At 45.3% G+C, this 19,350-nt stretch overlaps 1 protein-coding gene across 1 annotated transcript; it reads left to right on the forward strand.

Moving 5' to 3' along the window:
• Positions 1-2,397: 2,397 nt before the first annotated feature.
• LOC149972363 (uncharacterized) lies at positions 2,398-16,407 on the forward strand. The gene is made up of 4 exons (XM_090218262.1): positions 2,398-2,903; positions 4,805-5,078; positions 8,324-8,529; positions 13,709-16,407. Exons 2-4 carry the CDS (start codon positions 4,817-4,819, stop codon positions 13,802-13,804), a joined length of 564 nt encoding a protein of 187 aa, XP_090074388.1. The 5' UTR covers positions 2,398-2,903; positions 4,805-4,816; the 3' UTR covers positions 13,805-16,407.
• Positions 16,408-19,350: the final 2,943 nt, after the last annotated feature.

Here is a 19,350-nt window from a genome sequence, read left to right on the forward strand (position 1 = left end):
TTCAGAGACCCAAAGACGCATAAAGACACCTTTTACCTCTGGCCCTCCTACAGAGTTTTGACTAGATGGTATACAGTTTATGTCAGAATTTACATTTGGTGCAGAATTTGTGCAGCAGGTTAGGATAATTAAAGTTGCAGGTTAGGATCCTTTGTTTTAAGGTTAGGAAAAGGGTTAAGATTAGGGTTAACTCAAGTGCAAAAATGACAAAGTAAATTTGACATAAACTGTATCTTGACATGACCCTCCTACAGGGGGGACCTGATGATGATGCACAGAACAGAGGGTATGGGGAAAACAACAGGGAGATAACTCAGTACAAAGCAAATGATCTCATTTGCATGCTTGTCACTATCACAGAGGTGAAAATTGCCTATTAGGGAGTGTGTATGTGCAGGTAAACAGACAGGGCAGATAAATTAGTGCATGTGGTTGTGGCGCTAGCATGCCCTCATTTGAGTTGCATGACCTCACTCAAAGTATGTGCCCTCGTTTAACGCATGATGCAGCCAAGAATAGAACACCAATCACATGACCAAGGGCGTAACTTCATCATCCACCATTAACGGCATCGTCAGTGTGGCACCACACAGCGTACAGCAGCAGCATTATATATTCCAACAATGAAATTGTTGACAGCTTGTTGTCACATTTGATTATGAGGGCTCAGTTCCCGAAAAGCATTCGCTGTGCATCACAATCAAAATGTTCACTTTGTGTTCTGTATCAGAGCAATAGATCCCTAGAGCAGGATTCACTGATGTGTGAATACATTAATGATTATGACTGTCCAAGTGAGACGCAAAATTAATAAATCATTCAGCATGAAATTAAAATACAAGGCCATTTGGCTGTTTCTTATCTAAATAGCACACCAAATACGTTTAATTACTAGAGATTAACTAAAATATGTCTATATTTCATTCCTAGATATGCATACAGATAATGTCTCAATTAATGTAACTAGCTGTATGGCAAGGTGGGGAGAGTTGGTCGAGATTCATGTATATTGTATTGCCTTCTGTTCTGGTCTCTCGTGAGTCGTGTAAACTGACAAGATGCCAAGCCAATTTGCCCATGATGGGATGTTCGCCCGGACATGTACCTGCGAGGGGTTCCCCTTTTTTAGCGAGGACAATCTGCCATTTCCAGCCGATTAGGCACCGCAACAAAAGACACCGCGAGCACTCCGCAGCTGAATGGTTGGGGTCAATGGTCTCACAGTCACGTTTCACATCTGAGGTTAAAGGACAAGACAAGGGGATTTCCAATGCACAGTTTGTGGTTATTTTGACAGCGTGTATAGGCTACATTATCATAATTAAACGTGTTAAATGAATGCATATTTGGCTATAGAGACATAGGCTATGACATTGAGCCTGCAATGTAACCCAGTCAACAAACCCCTAGATCCTAAATCAGCAAAATGTTTGCAAACAACCACACACAAAAAAGCAAAGGCCTTGTCATTTGAAAAGCACATGAAGACTACAATTTAATATATCTAATCCAATATCAGCAAGCAGGTTGAATATCCACAGATTAGGCGATTTGTCATAACTGGATTTCAGTGTTTGACAAAACATGTCCTAATCCCATATTATAATTTGGGCATGTTTTCGTTTATGTGGGAGGTCATTTAAGGATTTGATTTAAAACATCAAAGCATTAGCTGCATAGGCCTAGTCATCATTTTGCATTTGGTGTCTTTAATGTAAGGGATTACAAATACCATTTTCAATTGCATCATTGCAATTATCCAAATGAGAAATTGAAAAATATACCTTTTAGAGATAAATCTCACCCTAAAAGGTTGTTTTTTCCCCACACAAAAGGGCAACACGTTTAAATGATTTTTTCAAGTATATTTTTCCCCTATGTGTGATCATAAAAATATCTGATCTCGAATAACAAGCATGCAATTGATAAAGAAAAGGGGTGCAATAAGTCAATGGGTGACCACCCCTAACAATGTGACAGGTTATGAGTGTCATTCAAGCAATGTGCAACAGGCCTACTCTACAATTGTTCATGTATGTGTCTGTGTTATTGTATCCTACAGCCCATGGTTATAACGAGGTTATAACCAATGACGTCATATATTACGTGTTATAATATGCAATGCAGAGGCACTTTGAACCCTTGTCATAGGCAGTCAATTTCCTCATACCCCATCTCAACTTCACAACACACCAAAAGAGACCAACATGATTTTTATGGTCTAAACAAATGCATGCATTGATAATGACGCTGCTGCTGTTGATTTACTATGCTGTTTACCATTCAATGTATACATAGGACAGGTTTAAAAATATTACAGATTTTTGCACCCATAGGCTCGAGGCACCAGCTACTATCCAACCAGGCTTTGTTGACCGTTAACATAAAAGGTGCAACAGACGTGGTAAACTCACAGGAAAGCAAAAGGGGAGGGAATGGGGCAGGGTTGGGCAAAAAGCTGTTTTGTTTCTTCCTTGAAAGTCTTGTCCGGGGTATTTAAACTGAGTAGCAGCATGTATCTTGTCGATGTGCATGTCAGGACTTGTTGTAATGCATCGAGGAGAGGGCGTGGCGAAACAGCCAACCGCGGGAGTGAAAGCAGAGTAATACCACTATGAAACAGTCTCTCCCCTGTTATCAACATTTGGACCATAGCTCGGTGATAACGTGTTGGATAAGCATCGTTTTCCACGGAATAAAAGAAGACCATACGGTTTGAATGGGCTGACTGTTTTGAGAATCGCAGCGGGAAACGTGGAATGTCACAAACTGCAAGTGGACTTTCTTCCACATCCAACGCAAGGACAAGCCGCTTGTTGGACACATTCTGATGTCAACAAGCCATCGACAGTGCCTCAACTACAGACAGATTGACAGTAATCGCGAATCATCAGATACATCAAGTAAGTCTTAAAAGTTAGCAAATATCTTGATGATGCTGCTAGACTTGGCTACAGCTGTACTGTACAGCTGAGTTTTGACAGGCTGCTAACGTTAGCTTTCAAGGTCGAGTTGTTAGATATAGCTAGCTACACAAAATGTGCTATCTAAATCCTTAGAGGGTTTTTCGGCTGTGGATTTAGCTAGCTGTCAAAATAACTTGACACGTCAAATTAGGCTATTATAGCTAGCATGCTACATTTTAATCGTATTGTATTAGTTTCAGAAGATAGTTTTCGAGGCAATCAATGATGTAAGTTAGCTATTTAGAAATATGAAAATAAAGGATTCACGTGGTAGGAGTCAGCGGCATGAATGGGTTTTCCTGTAATGCAGAAAGTGTGTTTGTGTGAAATTCAAGTGGCATCATCTTGTTGGTTGCTGCTTTCGAAAGCGTTTGTTGTCTCTTGTTTTACACACTTGGCTGTCATGAGTTTGATGTGGGAACTTTTATGGTTGTGTGGAGAGGAACAGATAAGATAACATATGACAGCAGCCCAGTGATGCATTTCCACGTTCAACTTCGAGATATGGAATTCACGTTTTTTATACCATTTTTCTTTAAAAAAATTCCCCATCTTCAATTACATGACTGTCACAGGCAGTATGTCAACAAGTTGGGACCGAGGCAGACCCCTATCGCGTGGAACGGTTTATCCTGCGCAATCACAATCCACCTTCAATGTTTATTTTCCATACTTCATTATTTCCGTGTGAAACGTTTTATGTATTTTGAGTCGGATAGGAATGATACGACCTGTGTGTTACAACGTAAATACATGTTTTGCTTGAGCAAAAAAAATAATATCAAGCTTTGCAAAGTTAATGGGATGACAGGCGTTTGACAAAAAAAAATACAATTTTACTGCCGACAGAGTTTGGCGCGCTCAGCGATGTGAATGAGCGCGTGTCGACCCGCTGCTGGCTTGGCTGTGGATTTGTTTATAAATAAGGATCGCACACACGAGGGCGTAGTGGCTGCCATCTAGCGGCCACATAACATATGGGTTGGTAGGTTAAACTGTCTGTCGAAAAGTCACTGTTTGAAAACATACATATGCTAAGACAATCTGTATTTCCAGTGGAACAAGGTATTTTAAGCTTGTACCTTTAAACCAAATTGAATGTACAATGTTGCTTGATATTTGGTTTTGAGGAATTTCTAACTCTGCAATATGAACGACCACAGCACCGAGACCCCTAGGACATAGTTCTTCCTGACATGGTGTATTACCCAATGATGTATATAAACCCTGGATTTCTGATGCTTTGTATTGGCCATTGAGAGGCTTTGAAGCCACCGGTCGCCCATATTGTCTCTCCCAGTAGGAGCAGTCCTCCATCAGTAGCGGTGCATGGGTAAAATCAGTGGTGAAGCCAGAAAAAAAACATAATTTATTACAACATATGTGTTGTGATAATTGTGTTGTTTGCTCTATAACATGGTAGTTCATATGCCTTGTGACCGTGATATATAGGTCTAAGGCCGAGACAATAAGAAGACACAGTGGCAGAATAATTTCAACTGCACCTTTGTTTAATCATAAAACCGGAGAGCAACCTCTGTCCGTTGAAGTCCACACAGCATATTGCAAGTAACAAACAGTTACATGACCTACAGCATGGTCAAGCAAGTTAATATTGCCAACATTTCCAGACCATTGATTTAGAACCAGAGAGAGTTACCTCAAGTCGGAAAGATGGCTTATCTTATACGGCTTAATTGTTTGCATACCTTTACACACAAACACACACTGCTCATAGTAAAAAGTTCCCCAATATCCGCCAGGTGACAACAGCTTGAAAAAGGGGCGATCAGTCATGGTCTATTACAATTTTGTTATGCATTTGTAAACATCAACAGACTGCACCTGGTATGGCCCGCCCCCAGATGGAGAGTGGAGTGGACCACCATGGTCGGGGCAGACAACACACCTGCAGCATGCAAGTCCATCGGCCAGACGCCTGGCCTGGTGGCAGCAACAACCCTCTCCAGGCTGCATACCACCAGTCCTGCCAACTGCCCTCCAACATGGACACCCAGCCCAGCCAGGGCTCTCCACCCCCCCAGCCCCAGAGAGAAGCCTCCCCACCCCCCAGTACCCATCCACTGGACACCCTCAGAAGAGCAAGCACAGGTAGGTTATTACTACTAGTTGCTGGATACTGTGATGTTTCATATAGTCTATGTTGCTGCTAATACAGAGTTCTTAGGCATAGGCCACTGAGGCAGAAACCATGGTCATGTTAGAATAGGATTACAAGTGGTAGCTGTGAATAGCTTACTGCTATGAGGAAATACTAGCATCAAAGGACACCATGCTCACATGCTAGTGCAGTGGCATTGGATGGGAAAGTTCCCCCCTCAACTGTGTGATGGAATGTGTGAGTCGATCAAAAAGGAAAGTTGATGAAATAGAGATGCATTGACTATGGAGCAATATAATTCAATGTGATTGTTATTATACTTGTTGATGTTTGTACATCTAAGATAAGCCATTGGACATCTAAGTGAAGTTCCTCATCTGCTAATTTTCCACCAAGTAGAAATGGGTTGGCTAGTAGTCATAAAACTGTTGTCATCACGTGTAGGATGTAAATACAAGCAGTGCCCTTTAAGCATCCTCCCTTATATGGCCTAAACCTGATGACGCTTTACCTAGTATGAACTTTTTAAATTTTTTATTATTATTATTATTTTTTTTTACCCCTTTTTCTCCCCAATTTCGTGGTATCCAATTGTTGTAGTAGCTACTATCTTGTCTCATCGCTACAACTCCCGGACGGGCTCGGGAGAGACGAAGGTTGAAAGTCATGTGTCCTCCAATACACAACCCAACCAAGCCGCACTGCTTCTTAACACAGCGCGCATCCAACCCGGAAGCCAGCCCGGAGGAAACACCGTGCACCTGGCCACCTTGGCTAGCACGCACTGCGCCCGGCCCGCCACAGGAGTCGCTGGTGCGCGATGAGACAAGGACACCCCTACCGACCAAGCCCTCCCTAACGACACTAGGCCAATTGTGCGTCGCCCCACGGCCGGTTACGACAGAGCCTGGGCGCGAACCCAGGGACTCTGATGGCACAGCTGGCACTGCAGTACAGTGCCCTTAACCACTGCGCCACCTTTAGAATGAACTTGCTAACTAAGAAGTCTGCCCCTGGCAATGGCATGGACCCCAGATAGAAAGCTTTCAACCGAATGTTACACATTTGCTACTGTTTTATTCACTCAGTTTGAGATCTGGTGTGTCCATGCTTGTGGAAAGAGTAAACAAACCGCTAAACAATTGAGATGGGAACCAATGAGGGGAGGGGCCAGGAAGAAGGCAGTCAGAGTATTGCATCTCGAATAGGAGCTTCACAGTCATTGACACGTGGGAAAAGTTAAGCCTATGTTTTGAAGGACACAAGCTACAGCATTTGGGTAATTGTCACTGTCATTTACTACAATGGTAAGTGTGGATCAGGCTATTTCTCTGAATCTTGTCAGAGAAGAGCTCAGGGTTGTACTGATGTGGTGTGGTATTGGTGTGCATGTGAGGATTTTAGGGCTTTGGTCTTGGGGCTATGGAGTTACTATGTAACTGAAAGGAATAGTTTGGAATAGTATCTCTCTCTCTGGCGCTCTCTCTCTTTCTGGCTGTAAGTCAAACACTGTGGTTGGGGCATGTCGAGACATGTCCCCTGCTCATGGCTTCCCATAGAGAGAAGTCTGCTCGACTTCCTTCAGCGGGATGTCAGCTCAACAAGCCAGTCAACCATCCATCCTGTCAATGCCCTCCCTGGTTAGAGGCATAGCCCTCTCTCTCCCCCTGTTACCTTCCGCGGGGACCGCCGCTTGTACTACTTGACCATTTCTGTTTCTAATCCCTCTTTTAACCCCTCCCCTCCCTTGTGTTTCCTACTTTTGCGCTCTCTGGCTCTTTCTGCCCCTTCCCCAGTCCCCGGGCAGACTGGTCCTTCCCCGCCCCTCAGCCTGTCCACCCTATCCCAGCCTAGCCACTGAATCCGTCCGCCAATGGCTTGATTCCAGTTTATAGTTACCCTGGCAACAAGCCAGAGTTCCTCTCCATTCTCTCTCTCTCTCTCTCTCTCTCTCTCTCGCTGTCTCTCGCTGTCTCTCGCTGTCTCTCGCTGTCTAGTCACCTGCATCTTAAGGATCAGAAAATACTCAGGACAGTGACACAAATCCCGCGGTTGCCAGGAGCCTTGCTTCCTGTGGAGCGTTCTGTCAGGGTTGTGAACAAACACAGTGGGGTTCAGGAGGAAATTTGGACGGAAACCATCCATAGAATGCACAGAGTTTTTTCTTCCACTTAATTTGAAGTGTCTATGAATCTTGACACAGCGCAGCAGTTTATAAACGGTCACTAAAGCATTTCATTGTACTGTGCACACCCCGTGTAGCTTGTGCATATGACAAATAAAGTTGACGTGATTTGATTTAAAACTTATTTTCTCGACCACTGTCAGCAGTGGCAGTGATGCCACCTCTTCTGAAGCTGTACAGAGGAGACAGGAGTTCCTCCTTTCAACAAACACTGTAATACACAAACACATGTATTCTAGATTTATTAAGCAGATTAAGAGATTACATTCTAACTTTGAAGGGGAAAATACGGGGTTGATGGCGGAAACCCCCAAGATTTCAAAAAGTCTTCGAGACTAGCCTGAACAGTCTGACAGGGGTGGTGGAGGGAGGTGGGGGGGGGTGCATTGTGAGGGTTGACTTTCAAAAGAGGGTTGCTTTGGGGGGAAGGGGGGGCACATGTTTACCCAGTAAACAATGGGTCTGTGTTGCTAAGCAGCCTAGCCATCATTAAGACTGTAGCCTATATGGTTTAGACCAGACAACATGCTTGTTTCTAGACACCTAAGACTCTTATGGAGCCAGAGAAGTGTGTGTGTGTGTGTGGGGGGGGGGGGGGGGGGGGGTGTTTTAGACCATATTTTTGTTGCTATACGTGACAACAATATACAGGGGCAGCAGGTAGCCTAGTGGTTAGAGCGTTGGGCCAGTAACCGAAAGGTTGCTAGAGTGAATCCCTGAACTGAAGAGGTAAACCGTTGTCTGTCGTTCTGCCCCTGAACAAGGTAGTTAACCCACTGTTCCTAGGCTGTCATTGTAAATAAGAATTTGTTCTTAACTGACCTGCCTGCTTAAGTAAAGGTTAAATAATAAAATACAGGAGACATGTTTTATGTGCCAGCATGCTATCCACTATCTGCCTCCTACCCAAACTTGACCTGATTCAGCCTGGTCTGTGCTGCCGTTGATATAGGCTAGTTGATGTTGTGTTTCAGAGATGGTCGTGGTGGGCTATGGAGGTCCAGCTGTCTGCCCAAGGCAGTAATGGTACATGTTGTTTTTTCTCCCCAGACCCAGACAGAGAGCTCCAGGACACCACAGTCAGGGATCCCCTCCCTGACCTGCTGCCCCAGAGAGATCGCTCTCCCCAGGCTTCTCCCCAGCACAGAGCCCCTGGAGTAGCGGACCCGCGGTTGGACGACGAGGTGGTGGAATTAGTGGCCAACCAGCTCAAGAGAATCGGCGACGATTTGAATGCTACGATCCTCCAGAGAATGGTAAGGTCAAATGATCCCTTTATGAGATGGTGTATTGTTTGGTCTGTTCTGATAAATGTGTAGAGGTGTTATCAATTTAAATGTGCAAGTGTGCATGTGTATATGTGAGTGTGTGTGTATGTGTGTGTATATGTGAGTGTGTGCGCGTGTGTGCATGATTGAGAATGTGTTCATGTGCCAGTGGTGTGAATGGATCAATCTGATATCCATGAGCTGGGAGTGTTGTGACTTTAGTTGAGTTTCCAGTTGTTGGAACTTGATGCCCTCCCTCCGTTGTCTCCCTTTGTTGTCTCTTTACCTCCCTCCCTCCCTCCGTTGTCTCTTTACCTCCCTCCCTCCGTTGTCTCTTTACCTCCCTCCCTCCATTGTCTCTTTACCTCCCTCCCTCCGTTGTCTCTTTACCTCCCTCCCTCCGTTGTCTCTTTACCTCCCTCCCTCCCTCCGTTGTCTCTTTACCTCCCTCCCTCCGTTGTCTCTTTACCTCCCTCCCTCCATTGTCTCTTTACCTCCCTCCCTCCGTTGTCTCTTTACCTCCCTCCCTCCCTCCCTCCGTTGTCTCTTTACCTCCCTCCCTCCGTTGTCTCTTTACCTCCCTCCCTCCGTTGTCTCTTTACCTCCCTCCCTCTGTTGTCTCTTTACCAACCTCCCTCCGTTGTATCTTTACCTCCCTCCCTCCCTCCGTTGTCTCTTTACCTCCCTCCCTCCGTTGTCTCTTTACCAACCTCCCTCCGTTGTCTCTACCTCCCTCCTTCCGTTGTCTCTTTACCAACCTCCCTCCGTTGTCTCTTTACCTCCCTCCCTCCCTCCGTTGTCTCTTTACCTCCCTCCCTCCGTTGTCTCTTTACCAACCTCCCTCCGTTGTCTCTTTACCTCCCTCCCCCGTTGTCTCTTTACCAACCTCCGTTGTCTCTTTCCCTCCCTCCCTCCCTCCGTTGTCTCTTTACCTCCCTCCCTCCCTCCGTTGTCTTTTTACCTCCCTCCCTCCGTTGTCTCTTTACCTCCCTCCCTCCCTCCGTAGTCTCTTTACCTCCCTTCCTCCCTCCCTCCGTTGTCTCTTTACCTCCCTCCCTCCGTTGTCTCTTTACCTCCCTCCCTCCGTTGTCTCTTTACCTCCCTCCCTCCGTTGTCTCTTTACCAACCTCCCTCCGTTGTCTCTTTACCTCCCTCCCTCCCTCCGTTGTCTCTTTACCTCCCTCCCTCCGTTGTCTCTTTACCAACCTCCCTCCGTTGTCTCTTTACCTCCCTCCGTTGTCTCTTTACCTCCCTCCCTCCGTTGTCTTTTTACCTCCCTCCCTCCGTTGTCTCTTTATCTCCCTCCCTCCGTTGTCTCTTTACCAACCTCCGTTGTCTCTTTACCTCCCTCCCTCCCTCTGTTGTCTCTTTACCTCACTCCCTCCCTCCGTTGTCTCTTTACCTCCCTCCCTCCCTCCGTTGTCTCTTTACCGCCCTCCCTCCGTTGTCTCTTTACCTCCCTCCCTCCCTCCGTTGTCTCTTTACCTCCCTCCCTCCGTTGTCTCTTTACATCCCTCCCTCCCTCCCTCCGTTGTCTCTTTACCTCCCTCCCTCCCTCCGTTGTCTCTTTACCTCCCTCCGTTGTCTCTTTACCAACCTCCCTCCGTTGTCTCTTTACCTCCCTCCCTCCGTTGTCTCTTTACCTCCCCCCTCTGTTGTCTCTTTACCTCCCTCCCTCCCTCCATTGTCTCTTTACCTCCCTCCCTCTGTTGTCTCTTTACCTCCCTCCCTCTGTTGTCTCTTTACCTCCCTCCCTCCGTTGTCTCTTTACCTCCCTCCCTCCCTCTGTCTCTTTACCTGCCTCCCTCCCTCTGTCTCTGTCTCTTTACCTTTTCCCTCCCTCTGTCTCTTTACCTCCCTCCCTCCCTCCGTTGTCTCTTTACCTCCCTCCCTCCCTCCGTTGTCTCTTTACCAACCTCCATCTGTTGTCTCTTTTACCTCCCTCCCTCCCTCCCTCCGTTGTCTCTTTACCTCCCTCCGTTGTCTCTTTACCTCCCTCCCTCCCTCTGTCTCTTTACCTCCCTCCCTCCCTCCGTTGTCTCTTTACCTCCCTCCGTTGTCTCTTTACCAACCTCCCTCCGTTGTCTCTTTACCTCCCTCCCTCCGTTGTCTCTTTACCTCCCCCCTCTGTTGTCTCTTTACCTCCCTCCCTCCATTGTCTCTTTACCTCCCTCCCTCCCTCCGTTGTCTCTTTACCAACCTCCCTCCCTCCGTTGTTTCTTTACCAACCTCCCTCCCTCCCTCTGTCTCTTTACCTCCCTCCCTCCCTCCGTTGTCTCTTTACCTCCCTCCCTCTGTTGTCTCTTTACCTCCCTCCCTCCATTGTCTCTTTACCTCCCTCCCTCCCTCTGTCTCTTTACCCGCCTCCCTCCCTCTGTCTCTTTACCTCCCTCCGTCCCTCCGTTGTCTCTTTACCAACCTCCCTCCGTTGTCTCTTTTACCTCCCTCCCTCCGTTGTCTCTTTACCTCCCTCCGTTGTCTCTTTACCTACCTCCCTCCCTCCGTTGTCTCTTTACCTCCCTCCCTCCGTTGTCTCTTTTCTCCTTCCCTCCGTTGTCTCTTTACCTCCCTCCCTCCGTTGTCTCTTTACCTCCCTCCCTCCGTTGTCTCTTTACCTCCCTACCTCCATTGTCTCTTTACCTCCCTCCCTCCATTGTCTCTTTACCTCCCTCCCTCAGTTGTCTCTTTACCTCCCTCCCTCCGTTGTCTCTTTACCTCCCTCCCTCCCTCCGTTGTCTCTTTACCTCCCTCCGTTGTCTCTTTACCAACCTCCCTCCGTTGTCTCTTTACCTCCCTCCCTCCGTTGTCTCTTTACCTCCCTCCCTCCGTTGTCTCTTTACCTCCCTCCCTCCGTTGTCTCTTTACCTCCCTCCCTCCGTTGTCTCTTTACCAACCTCCCTCCGTTGTCTCTTTTCTCCTTCCCTCCGTTGTCTCTTTACCTCCCTCCCTCCGTTGTCTCTTTACCTCCCTCCCTCCGTTGTCTCTTTACCAACCTCCCTCCGTTGTCTCTGTACCTCCCTCCCTCCATTGTCTCTTTACCTCCCTCCCTCCGTTGTCTCTTTACCTCCCTCCCTCCCTCCGTTGTCTCTTTACCTCCCTCCCTCCGTTGTCTCTTTACCTCCCTCCCTCCCTCTGTCTCTTTACCTACCTCCCTCCCTCTGTCTCTTTACCTCCCTCCGTTGTCTCTTTACCTCCCTCCGTTGTCTCTCAACCTCCCTCCCTCCCTCCGTTGTCTCTTTACCAACCTCCCTCCGTTGTCTCTTTTACCTCCCTCCCTCCCTCCGTTGTCTCTTTACCTCCCTCCGTTGTCTCTTTACCTCCCTCCCTCCCTCCCTCCCTCTGTCTCTTTACCTCCCTCCCTCCCTCTTTACCTCCCTCCCTCCGTTGTCTCTTTACCTCCCTCTGTTGTCTCTTTACCAACCTCCCTCCGTTGTCTCTTTACCTCCCTCCCTCCCTCCGTTGTCTCTTTCCCTCCCTCCCTCCGTTGTCTCTTTACCTCCCTCCGTTGTCTCTTCACCTCCCTCCCTCCCCCTGGGGGCCCTGCTGGGCTGTATCGCGTGAGGAGCCAGTCAGTTAGGCAGCCGCAGGGGTAAACACAGGCTAATCCCCCCCCCCCCGGCAACCTGCATCCCCCTCTGCAGACAAACACAGCTGACGTCACTCTACTCCAGCGCTCACTCACTCACACGGATGTCTCTCCCGAGCCGACATTTACTATGCACACTCGCAGACATAGACACAAATGCTCGCACACCCACACACACATAATAAACTGGCAAGTTTATTACAGTATAATAAAGCCCTTGGTCTGTGGAGCAGGATGGCGATGTATTGTGTGCCCTGGTTAAACTGGCTCTTGCCCTACTGTCTGGTATCAGGGGATTTTCAGAAACGTGGTTTACAGTGAGGATAGCTAAAAGAACAGGGGCTTCCTGAGCACGAGTAACAACAAAAGGGCGCGTGCACACACACACACACACACACACACACACACACACCACTCTACTGTTTCTCTTGTTCAGAGTTATTTGTCTGTATCTTGTCTTGTGACCTCCCCAACTGTGCCCCTCTTTCTCTGCATGGCCAGTGGTTTTCTATCTTCTCTTACCCTGTATCCTCCCCTACTCTATTTTTCTCTCTCCCCACCTCTCAATCTTTCCTCTCTTTCTCCCTCCCTCTCTCTCCTCTCTGAGCGGTAACTATCTCATTCTCTTTCGTTGTGTATTATTATAAGCTTTCTGCTGGCATCTCTCTGTCTGTCAGTGTCTGGTTTTCACTACTTCTCTCTGTCTCTTTCCCACATTCTCTCACTCTCTTTTTCACTTCTCTCTCTCTCACTAAGGAGCAGGGCTATTTTTAGTGAGTGACTCAAAGCAGCTGTTGACGGGCGATGTGCCGCCTCTCCTGGCTCTGTTTTACAGCCAGTGTCTGTCTGGGACTTCCTAACTACACCCAGTTGCACGGCATACACACACATACAAACACACACACTCACACACACACACACACACACACACACACACACGCACACACGCACACACGCACACACGCATACACACACACACAAACGCACAAACACATACACACACACACACACACACACACAAACACACGCACGCACACACACGCACAAACACATGCACACACACACACACAAACACACAAACACACGCACACAGACTCACATGCGGGGAAAGCTCACCTGTTCCAGTAAGGGGATATTAAAGTCCGTTAAAAAGTATAGAATCTAGAAAGTACGAGACTGTGTAGTAGTGGTTGCACAGAGCCTATATCATAATGATAGGATGTTGTGAATTTCTCTTAAAGCAGGGAACTGGATGCTATCCTATGGCATTTTCTAAATGAATCTCTTGGTGTAATTGTGGATGTTTGTAAAGACCCAAGCTATTCTAAATAGATCTTAAGAGCTAAGTCAGTTCAGTGTTGTCCAGAATTAGGTCACTTACATCCGTGTGGTCTTACACTGCAATCATCAACAATGTGACCTCTATCCCTTATTTACTGCTGCAGACTGTCAACAATCGTTCATTTGAACGAGCATCAAGACTGAAAGGGCAACAGTAAAAGACACAATTGTTTTGGGGCTGACCACAAATTTTCCCTATCTCTCCTTCTCTCCCTATTTCTCTCTCTGTCTCTCTCTCAGGGTGGCATCCCCCAACGGCAGGGCTGGAGAGGCCTGTGTCTAGGAGTCCTCCGTTTCCTCTCGGATACCCTCAGCACTCTGCACCGACTGAGATAAACTGACTCTGGATCGGGATTGGATGCGCCGGAGCTCCCTACTGGACGAATCACAGACTGCTTCAGAATGGACTGAGTCCGCTGGAACGGACGGACCCCTTTTCTTTTGTCTCTTTTGTACATCTTGTGTGTGTGTATATATATATATATATATATAATGTTTTTTTCAATCTCTCGTTGGGACAGCTATTGATGTAGCATTCTGACCCAGGTGGGTCTCCCAGACCGTGTGGGCTTGTGTGTGTGTTCCTATCCTTCCTTGTAAACTGTAAAGCACAGTGCTGGGTGTCGTGGTGACGCGAAGGCTTTACTTGGTGAAGAGGCTATGGCTCCTGTATGTGTGTGTACAACTTCTTCCAACTGAGGCTATGCTAGAATGAGCAATTCAACTGGACAGTGTGGCTTGATGCGGCTACTGAGTGGCCCGTGTAGAATCCCCTGTAAGTCACACTATGGCCTGAATAATATAGCGATATAGTATATGGGATCTGCTGTAGAGACACACTTGCGCTATACAATCATTACTGTCTAGAACTAGGATTTCCTCACTCCAAGAGCTCGGCCTATAGTTTCCGACAAGACCAACTTGACTTGGTAAAAAATGCCAGTGCTCTCTTAGAAATAAAGGGTTTCAAAAGGGTTCTTCAGTTGTCCCCATAGGAGAACCCTTTTTGGTTCAAGGTTGAACCCTTTTTGGTTCCAAGTAGAACCCTTTCCACGGAGGGTTCTACCTGGAACCAAGAAGGGTTCTTCAAAAGGTTCTCCTACGGGGACAGCCGAAGAACCCTATCGCACTTTAAAAAAACAAAGTGTAGTGGTGTATATAAATTGATATGTTTGCTACTCTTCCCTTCGAACCTGAATACATTTCATTGACTTTTCCATCACTCCCTCCAGAATGGCCTACTCTATCACCGGGACAATCAGCGGTTGGTGTGTGGGACCCTGGATAGAGCAGTAGTTGACACACACACATTCCTTACGCACACACACACACACACTGGAACTGAACACGGTATGCGTCAGTTACCAGACCATCACCTCTATTGGAGGCGCTGAGTTGAGCAGTACCACTGTCGGACAATCCCACTATTATTACCAGTGTTAAATTGTTTGTATATATTTGTTTTGGGAGATGATGGCATGGTATGGAGGTTGATAGTAGGAGCCAGTAACAAGCCATCATGGTTATTTCGCTGTCTGAAGACCTGTTATTATTGGATGAGAGTCAATGAGCTTTAAAAGTACTTAAATTGTAAGTTCTCTGTTTGTGTTTGAAATCTGCCATGTGTGCAGTTGTTTTTGTCTTTGGACCGACAGTTGGAAGCAGTTAGTGTATTTAAATCCAGTGGATTTGAGATGGTATTTCTCGTTAAAACATGATTTGGATCTGAATCTTTTCATGATTACTAAAGGTGATCAAATGATGATCAAATTGCCCTTAATTGTATGATACATGTATTGAAGTTTGGGAGAAGAAACTGAAGACCTTCATTTATCGTGACGGTAGCCACGTTTTGTAGCATTTTGTTTTGTTTTGAAAAAAATGTGTGATGAAATTAAGTTATTTTTACTTTTCATTCCTAATAAAAGATGATTTCAAAATGTATTTAAAAGCCAAGAACCAATAAAATGAGGATTGAAAAAGCTGACAGATAAATATCTGACAATAGACTGAACTAACTGGACCCAAGTCAGTTCATCCCCAGTTACACGAAGGGTGAACCGTCAACTGTGTTAGAGCATTGATATTTGTCTTTGCCAAGGCATTCCATTTAAAAGTGGCGTAGTATGATTTTTTCCATAACCAGTTTGTGCATCAAGTTTTATTTCAAAGTGTCCAGGAAAGCAGGCCTTAAGAAACACATACCATTTCTGTAAACCAACTTACTATCATTCCAAAGCATTACAACGAGGAACAAAGTTGGTCTAAATGTCTAGAAAGAGGTCACAACAACAAGCAATGTAGTGATGGAAATCGGTTGAGAACGTTTGCATGTCAGTGGGAGAAACTGAGCCTTCACTGTAGCCAGCAGTTTAACCTTGAACCCAAGAGGTTAACACCCAACTTGCCATGTAAACCTGAAACAGACGTTCTGATGGATACAACTGTGATCATCCTATTTTCTGTGTTGCCATACTGTATCACTTATGGCCTTAACATTACTGCAGTCTGCTTTGTTTTCAGTTCAGGGCTTCTTTTTTTTTAAGAGCCCCTTTTTGCAGTGTAATTACACTTGTACGCAAAGAACCTGTGAGAATACCCAACCACTTTTTTTCTGTGGGTGACTGGGCGTCCCCATAGCGTTCTGAGCATGTGTAGTTAATTTCCTGACTAGCTCATGACATCCTGTGGTGTGTGCTGTGTCGTGGTCCACTTCCTGACTATGTGACTTCTTGTGGTTCCGTTCTCCAATGCATTCCCTCACAGAGGGACGGTGCTACTGAAGGTACTGTAAAGTAGCTCCGCATTTTTTTGTAATCTCAATCTGTTTCATGCAGTGAAAATGTGCTATTTTTGACTCTTTTTTTTGTATTATGAACTTTCTACATGAATTTTTTGTACAGATTCTTTCCTTTTTTACAATAAAGATTTGAAATCTACTCACTTGTTCTGACATGTATTTTTGAGTAAGATTATCAGAAGTTATGATTTTTATTAAAGGCCCAGTGCAGTCAAAAATGTGATTTTTCTGTGTTTTATGTATATTTCCACATTATGAAGTTGGAATAATACTCTGAAATTGTGAAAATGATGATAATGCCCTTCTAGTTTAAGAGCTGTTTTAAAAAGACCGCCCGAAATGTCTGCCTGTTTTGGTGTAATGGATATTTTGCCTGCCAGGTGACATCACCAGACGGTTAATGAGTTAATAGATCAATAAGAAAAATAGTTCCAAACCTGCTTGCCAATAACACCTAGTTGTCAGTTGTCCCCTCCCGACTCACAACACTCCCAGACAGTTCTAGCAAAACATTTCCTTGAGAAATTGCTCTTTGCTAAGATGTGATTTGTTTCTTTCTGACCATTTTAATTGAAAATAATTACAGTAAGGTATTTAATTGTTACCCAGAAGTGATTTGATATCGAGATAAAAAGGGCTGCGTTTGACCTTTAAAATGAAGATTCTAATAGAATGATATGATTGTCTGTGATAAAATTGAGTGAACCTTTGCAGCGCAATGTTAATATAATACAATTACTTTTGTTGGTTCACAAGTACTTTATCCTCATGGCCCTGGATTAAAGAACAATCTCAGGTTATGTTCTTTCACTGGTCTCCTGTTTCTGCTACTCTATTATACTGGTAAGATCTTATCACACCAAATGACTCTTTGTAGTCAGTCACCTGATTCCTGGTGGTGGATGAATGGAGGACTGTGCTTCAACTGTGGCTAGCGTGTGATGGTCAGTGTGGTGGTCTGGACTGGAGGTGCGTGACAAACAGAAACACTACAGAGTATATGGAGAACATGTCGGGGATTACCAGATAACATGAGCAGAGACATCTTGAATAACTACACAGTAAGGCAAGCTTAAAAACATGTACGTGTGTAATGCTCTGATGTTGGCTGCTAATGATATTATGTGGGACTGTTTGGAGATTGTTGTACTGTAGGCAATGTCCTCTATTCTGGAAGGCTTTGTTGTTGTTCTCATAGTTCTAAACACGGCCTAGATTGCACATTGTTTCCAAAACAAGAAGACGAATGACACCTACTTATAATGAATAAGACCCCCGCCCCCCGTTGAACACACAGTCGAGACGTGTTGGAATGAGTCAACAGACAACATCTGGACCAGAGGACCTCACCTGCACTTTGTGCCACATATGAACCAATTGAATCCCTCCGTGTCAGTGGCAGAATGAGGTCCCCATTGTGATTGGTGTCTGGGATGACCGCTTGGATCTTTGCTGCTCAGTCGGGGGTCTTGACAAAATGAATGACCACACCACAGTGCTGAAGGGGGTAGCTTTTTTTGAGAGTGGGGGAGGGGGGGGGGATAAGAGATTTGCTTTAATTAAAAGGATGGGCTTAAAGCGATGTCAGTAATTAATCCTGTATTTTCCTAATCCCTGGAAAAGAGCAGTGACTCCTTATGGGGCTTAATCAGCCATGGTTTCATTTCAAGGCTCTGGCTGTTTTCCTTTTCATGAATCCCCACTGCAGGCAAAAAACAAGACATTTATTTTCCACCAAGGTGCTTTTCCCCTCCCCGTTCTCTCTTCAATACGTCACAAACAGATACTCAAACAAACATGATAAACTATGTGGACTTTCATGCTGTTTTGTGCCTCTGGCTTGAAAAGACTTCTCTGCATGTAGTTTTATGGTCAAGGACAAAAATACTTTTTGGGGAAGAAGCATAATTTACATTGACGTTTCACCACACAGGTTGTCATTTCTATCAAGGTCGTTAAATTCAAAGAATAGTTGTCTACACAGCCAAGAAAACAGTGACACGTTCAGCAGGCCTAGAGATGTCCCATATGGGGCACCAGTAAATGAGAAGTCAGTCACGTGTCAATGTCAAAAGCTCACCACTAATTTATCTGATGTACAGTACCAGTCAAACAAGTTGACACACCTACTCATCTAAGGGTTTTTCTTTATCACTTTAAGATCTTCATGTCTTAAAGTAATGATGGACTGTTGTTCCTTTGCTTATTTGAGCTGTTCTTGCCATAATATGGACTTGGGTCTTTTACCAAATAGGGCTATCTTCTGAATACAAACCTACCTTGTCACACCACAACTGATTGGCTCAAACACATTAAGAAGGAAAGAAATTCCACAAATTAACATTTAACAAGGCATACCTGTTAATTGAAATGCATTTCAGGTGACTACCTCCTGAAGCTGGTTGAGTGAATTCCAAGAGTGTGCAAAGCTGTCATCAAGGCAAAGGGTGACTACTTTGAAGAATCTCAAATAGAAAAAATATTTTGATTTAAAACGTTTGGTGATACGTGATACTTTATTTAGTAAATATTTTCTTAACCATTTATTTAACTGCATCGTTGGTTAAGGGCATTTCACAGTAATGTATTCAGCACGTGACAAATACAATTTGATTTTGATTTGATTCCATATCTGTTATTTCATAGTTTTGATGTTTTCACTATTATTCTACAATGTAGAAAATAGTACAAATAAAAACCCTTGAATGAGTAGGTGTGTCCAAACTCTTCACTGGTACTGTACATACACTCAGTCTAGGGTGTTGCCACTCCTTCTATACACATACCTACAGACCAACTCCACATTGTCCAACCACCTAATGCTGATGGAGGGAGACATCCCCTGTTTTGGTGACTGAAGAGGAAACTATGATGCTCATGATAGGCCTGTATGGCATGTCTTGGAAGCACCTGGAAAAATCCCTGTATTTTGCTGCTGCAGGGAACTGATACCTGCTCTTTCACCGACAAGCGGCCATATATCCACTCATTGGAACATATGTGACCCACTGCTAGACACCTATTGAGTCATTCAAAATGTCACTACTTTTCATTTCCAAATAACCCCTCAAAAGGCTAATAA

This window comes from Oncorhynchus mykiss, chromosome 24 (genome assembly GCF_057628025.1).
Source record: "Oncorhynchus mykiss isolate SJ-2025 chromosome 24, ASM5762802v1, whole genome shotgun sequence".
Lineage (NCBI taxonomy): Eukaryota > Metazoa > Chordata > Actinopteri > Salmoniformes > Salmonidae > Oncorhynchus > Oncorhynchus mykiss.

Bases quoted from the DNA above. Each gene is read 5' to 3' on its own strand.
- LOC149972363 (XM_090218262.1), top strand. From the start codon at position 4,817: ATGGCCCGCCCCCAGATGGAGAGTGGAGTGGACCACCATGGTCGGGGC. The intron at 5,079-8,323 runs GTAGGTTATTAC...TTTTCTCCCCAG, and splicing joins CCTCAGAAGAGCAAGCACAG to ACCCAGACAGAGAGCTCCAG. The intron at 8,530-13,708 runs GTAAGGTCAAAT...TCTCTCTCTCAG, and splicing joins CTACGATCCTCCAGAGAATG to GGTGGCATCCCCCAACGGCA.